General features: G+C 43.4%; 1 protein-coding gene across 1 annotated transcript; it reads right to left on the reverse strand.

Annotated features, from left to right (window-relative positions):
- Positions 1–2,471: 2,471 nt before the first annotated feature.
- On the reverse strand, positions 2,472–4,159 carry LOC129761630 (minichromosome maintenance domain-containing protein 2). Its single transcript, XM_055759366.1, has 3 exons — positions 3,081–4,159; positions 2,793–3,022; positions 2,472–2,734 (listed from the first exon to the last, which is right to left on the reverse strand). Exons 1-3 carry the CDS (start codon positions 4,157–4,159, stop codon positions 2,472–2,474), a joined length of 1,572 nt encoding a protein of 523 aa, XP_055615341.1.
- Positions 4,160–6,000: the final 1,841 nt, after the last annotated feature.

Raw genomic sequence — 6,000 nt, forward strand, 5'->3', positions numbered from 1 at the left:
AAAACTATTAAACAACTTTTGGCATTTTCTTTTTATTCATACTTCGAGCCCAAGCCCGTATGCTCGCACCTTCCTCTTTACCCCGTCCATAAGGTTCTGTACAACGTCAGGTTGTAGTTTTTTTTGAACAGAAATCCATTTTCTCTTGAAGTCCGCCTCCGATTTGACAACTTTTGGGTTCATCCGGAGGGCCTGCTTCATAATCGCCCAATATTTCTCTATTGGGCGAAGCTCCGGAGCGTTGGGCGGGTTCATTTCCTTTGGCACGAAGGTGACCCCGTTGGCTTCGTACCACTCCAACACGTCCTTTGAATAGTGGCACGAAGCGAGATCCGGCCAGAAGATGGTCGGGCCCTCGTGCTGCTTCAATAGTGGTAGTAAGCGCTTCTGTAGGCACTCCTTAAGGTAAACCTGCCCGTTTACCGTGCCGGTCATCACGAAGGGGGCGCTCCGCTTTCCGCAAGAGCAGATCGCTTGCCACACCATGTACTTTTTGGCAAACTTGGATAGTTCCTGCTTGCGAATCTCCTCCGGAACGCTGAATTTGTCCTCTGCGGAGAAGAACAACAGGCCCGGCAGCTGACGAAAGTCCGCTTTGACGTAGGTTTCGTCGTCCATTACCAGGCAATGCGGCTTCGTCAGCATTTCGGTGTACAGCTTCCGGGCTCGCGTCTTCCCCACCATGTTTTGCCTTTCGTCGCGGTTAGGAGCCTCCTGAACCTTGTATGTACGCAGGCCCTCCCGCTGCTTGGTCCGCTGGACGAATGAACTTGACAAATTCAGCTTATTGGCGACATCCCGGACCGAACTTCTCGGATCACGTCTAAACTGCTTAACTACGCGCTTGTGATCTTTTTCACTGATGGAGCATCCATTTTTGCCGTTCTTCACCTTCCGGTCGATGGTTAGGTTCTCGAAGTATCGATTTAGTACTCTGCTGACCGTGGATTGGACGATTCCCAGCATCTTACCGATGTCCCGATGTGACAACTCCGGATTCTCGAAATGAGTGCGCAGGATTAATTCACGACGCTCTTTTTCGTTCGACGACATTTTTCCAAATTTACGAAAAATTGACAGTGAAGCATGGCCAACGTGATCTATACACTCTTATCTGATTATAAGCGAAAGCTGAAGATATAATTCCTAAAAATTAAATTTCTACAGCGTTTTTTCCGTGATGCAATTTGATGTGACACACCCTTTATGGTCGTTAGAGGTTGCAAGCTAGTCATTCCTAGAAGTATTAGGAGAAGATTGATTGAAGTTGACCATTTGCTTTGCCTGACAAGCCATAGGGTGATGTGGCAATTGACTTTCTCGGGCCGCTTCAACCGGGAGATTATTTGTTGGTGATCATAACATTTGTTGGTGATCATAACATAACACGTCATTGATTATTTTAGTCTGCACCAGGAATTCGAAACACTGAGGAAGATTACAGCAAGCTTAAAAACTGAACGGTTGAAATAAACATTTTTCAAGCTTGGATATCGGAGAACTATTACGTTTGATAATGGACGGCAAATTAATAAAAAACTATATTTGAACATTAGGGTTTGATTCAGTTAGAATCGGGGATCACTGTTCTTTTTAAAGCAGCGGTCGCAGTAGGCGTATTTGAAATCTTTTGACAGCAAATTGTTTGAAAAACTATCGTAATTTCTTTGTCTACAAGCAACAAAACAGAACGTTGAAGCAAAATCTGGTGGCCAAAAGATGCGATCGAAAGTGGTAAAACAAGGTTTCGACGAAGTACGAAGAATTCATGCTGATGGATGACGAAGCCTACGTGAAGATGGATTTTGGACAGTTCCCAGGCCTGGTATTCCATAAGACCACTGCCAGAAGAGATGTCCCCAACAAATTAAGGTTCGTTTTTGCTGATAAATTTCCCAGAATGTTCTTGATTTGGCAAGGGATTTAGACTTGCTGATCTATAGGGAAGAGTGCCTGCAGAAACGCCTCCCGTTTATTGAGACTCACGAAGTTCTGGTGAAATTTTTGCCAGATTTGGTAAGCTACCACTACTGTTGAGAGATGCTTCAGAGGTACCGTCACAATTGGATTGATTACATTGGAAAAGACCTCAACCCTCTCAATTGCCCCCAATTCCGCCCAATCGGAAAATATTGGACAATTGAAGAAGGGTGCCAAAGTGACTCGGAATGCTGCAGACATGAAGAGATCGTGGAATTGGCCGCTAAGGTCGACCAACAGAGAGACATTGATGGTGGGTATCCGCAAAAAAGGACGAAAATTCCTCATTATATTATTTATGTAACGGAATAATTACAGTATATAGACGACTCCGTTAACATTTCAGATTTTTCTTACATTATAATTTTTAGGCCTTTGTTCCTAAAACATGGGGAAATATAGTGATAGAGTTTGAGAGCATAGTAAATGTGTCCTGAAAGTGAATCAGTTGAATGTTTATTCTGTCATATTTTCCCAGAATACATTGTTATTTATATGTGAATGGTTCTCTTGAGAAATTCCGCTAACCATTGTGCGAACCGTTGAAAATGCCGATTCAGATCTTCAATGGACTCGAAGTTGTCACTCAACGGAGGCCGGTTGGTTGAGTCCGTGAAAACTGTGTGAATGAAACTTTCGCAAATCATTATCGCGACTACGGCGTCCAAGTTAGAAGCTTCCGTACGGAAGCAGAGACGCGCGTGTGCTTCCGTTAGTTTCCGGAGGGTGGAAAATGATGACTGAGTGAGGGATTCTGTGAAAAAAATTGGGAAAAAAATCTGAAGCCATGTTTATCGGTTGAGTTTGCTTACCTTGAACAATGAGTCGACTTGCCACAAAGTAATCACTCAGCAGTTTGTCGACTTCCTCGGGAATTGTGATTTCTTGAAAATACAACATCGCCAGTAGCTGCCGGAAGTCCTCTTCGGGTACCACCGTTTCTTGGTCAGCCGGATCGGTATCCAGGAGTGATCGTTCCAAAATGAAGTCTACCACCGAATTCGGGGGTTGTTCGGGTAGCACAATCGGTATACCGAAGACACTGAGAAGAATATCTTTAGTCGAGTCCCTCCCCGAGTTTCTGGAACTTTGGTACTCACTTCAGAAACACCACGAGCGCATTCAAATCCTGCTTTGCTCGCCGACTGTAGCTCCAGTGGGTCCAGATGGCGCACTCCAACGGGTACGCGATCGGGTGATTCTCGATGATGACCTGACCGGTTTCGATTTCACGCAGAATCCGAATCTCGTTGCTGGGCTTCTGCATGGCCCAGTCTCCGATGTAGCAAACACCGGTCCGGGCGAGCGTAGTCGCTCCGCACTCGACAAAGTTGTCCTCCGCGAGGACACGACCCCCGGCCAGCAGTTCGAACGATCCGATGACGAAACGACGCGCTAGCTGACCGACGGATCGCATTAGCAGGTGGGCGACCGCCGTATCCGCTCCCAGGCAGATCACGTGGAATGGTTGCAATCGACCGGGGGAACGTTGGATCGAAGCGATACTGAGCAGGAGACTGAGCTTCAGCTCGTTGTAGGCACTCATCGGAACGATGTTTTGACACAGGTGAGCCGCCAGCATGTACGTGAAGCAGTAGTCATTGTATTGCTCCCGCACGCTAGAGTAGAGATTGCGAATCGAGGCGGGTATTTGGGGAAGTTCTTGGTACAGTTGAGTGGTGGTTTGCGTGTCTTCTGGTTTAACGTCAATCGAACAGCCGGGGCCTTGAGTTGTTGTAAGCTGAGGGGAGTCTTGAGTCAAGCGTTGTTTGAGTGATGGTTGTATTTGGGAGAATGCCCATTCTTGGGAGGGCTCCACACTGTCAAATGCCATCGTTGGATCGGCAGGTCTTTCGGGGGAGTTATCATGGTTTGTGAATATTGGAGAAGGCTCCCAACAAGCGCCTAGAGTCGGTGATTGTGGTGGAGTATCTTCTTCCTTTTCGGACAACTTATCAAGTGAAACGCATATATTTTGGGTTGTAATGACAGTTCTGTCAGTTCTATCGTCAAGTGTTGCCAAATCGCTAGGATAGTTACGCTGTATCGGTTCTGTTGTCGAATTTATATCCAACGGTTCGACTTCGGTTTCGATGAGACTTTCAAGGTTTCCCATGGGAATCATACTTGCCAGCTCCAGCTCATCCGGATCGGATACTAGCCCCAGCGTAGACTCCATAGGTCTACAGTTCTTCGAATGACCACGCGTTGTATATTTGATTCTGTGGGTTAAAAACACCAGTGATGGCGTATTCGTAGCCCACCTTGAGCTGCTGACAAAGATCGTCCGCCAAGCGCACCAGAACGCTCTGCCAGATGCGTCCAACCGTGACTGGAGTTTTCAAACTTTCGGCGGCAAACACTCGGACTGTGCAGAAATCGGAAACGGCTCGGATCCGCTGGTGTTCTTGCATAGACGCCGAACACTCTTCGCACCGCGGGGCTCGCTTGACTTCACCCGTGATGGTGATTTGGGCCGGGTCAACCAAACAAACCCAGACTGATTGAAGGCTTTTTTCCGATAATTTTTGTTCAAATTTTGGGAGTTTTTAAGGGACGGATTTCACGCCAACTCGACCAGATGCTGACATGATCCTCTCAGAACTTTCTGGGCATGAAGACTTTACCTAATTAAGTAACTTGGCATACTCAGTTTTCCGTAAATTGATCTATACTAACATATGGAAAGATCCAAATATTTTTGACCATTTTTTTCATATTTTTTTTTACTCGAAAATGGTAAGTCCTACAAAAAAGTGGTCTATGGAAGAGTTTTAAGAAAATAATTGAATTTTCAGAAAAAAAAGCAGACTGCTGTTTGTAAATAAAGTCATGCTCTATGAGTTTGTCTACTTCATCAACAAAATACGGCATAAATTAATCGTTTGGTTTCGAAATTGATGAATTGATGATATGGAAACTAGAGCTTTATAATTCGGCAGTTAAACGAAACGACAAATGTATGACGAAGTTGAATTTCTGTTACGTATCCAAACAACCGCATACAAAAAAGGCAATTAAACTTGAGGAACTATTCAATCAGGTGAAAACAATATCGGGAACACAAAAATTTCATTGCTTTATTCCTGAAGATGCAAATAAAATCGCAGCTAAAAGGTTTTCAAATTTAGTAGATGATCCCAAAATCTTCAGAATGTTAGATAAAAAGAAAAGACTGGAAAGATATGATGATTGTTTCTCTTAGAATATAAATTAACATGTACATGGTATAAGATCAGATGAATTCAAAATGAATTAATGTCAAAAAATGTCATAAGTTTTAACTTTGTTTTTATTCATTTTCGTCAAACAAATGTAGACTACGTACTTATATATAAATGTTACAATGTTTTCTTAAGTCAAATATTATTCCTACGGTACAGGTTTCTTTTTAGCTGTTTTTTATTCGTTGTTGTGTTATTTTATTCGCAGTGTTGATTGTTTATACGCATCATGCGATTGATAGGAGCGTTGCTTGCATAATTTGTTCTGGATGTTTTGGTTAGAAATAAATTGCGTGTTCTTAGTTGACGCCCAGGTACATATAAATTTCATGTTTCTAGTAATTTTACTCGTTGCGAAATTAGATCATTAACAAAAGTAAGGCGTTATTTTAGCGCTTGGATGTTTATGAGCATACAGCGTGCTTCATATGAAGGAAGTGGAAATGAGGTCCAGTTCAACTTACGGAGGGCAAATAAGAGAAACTGTTTCTGGACTGACTCAACGCGTTCTTCATGTACGACCATAAACGGATTCCAAACGATGTTACAGTATTCCAAAATGGGTCTTACATATGAGTAATTCCAAATGAAATCGACAAATGACAAAACATGAGTATTATTGATTCGAATGAAAGTGTGTATTCCGTTTGGGTTAGAGGAAATATGAGTTTTCCACAGCAATTGGGAATTTTTTGACCCAAGCGTAACTTTTGAAAAGGGCGTATCGATTTGAGCAAGAGAAATCTTTGATAATTTATATCTCAAAAACTATGAGTCGTACCGAAATAGTGTCTTA

The sequence above is a fragment of the Toxorhynchites rutilus genome, chromosome 1 (genome assembly GCF_029784135.1).
Source record: "Toxorhynchites rutilus septentrionalis strain SRP chromosome 1, ASM2978413v1, whole genome shotgun sequence".
NCBI lineage: Eukaryota > Metazoa > Arthropoda > Insecta > Diptera > Culicidae > Toxorhynchites > Toxorhynchites rutilus.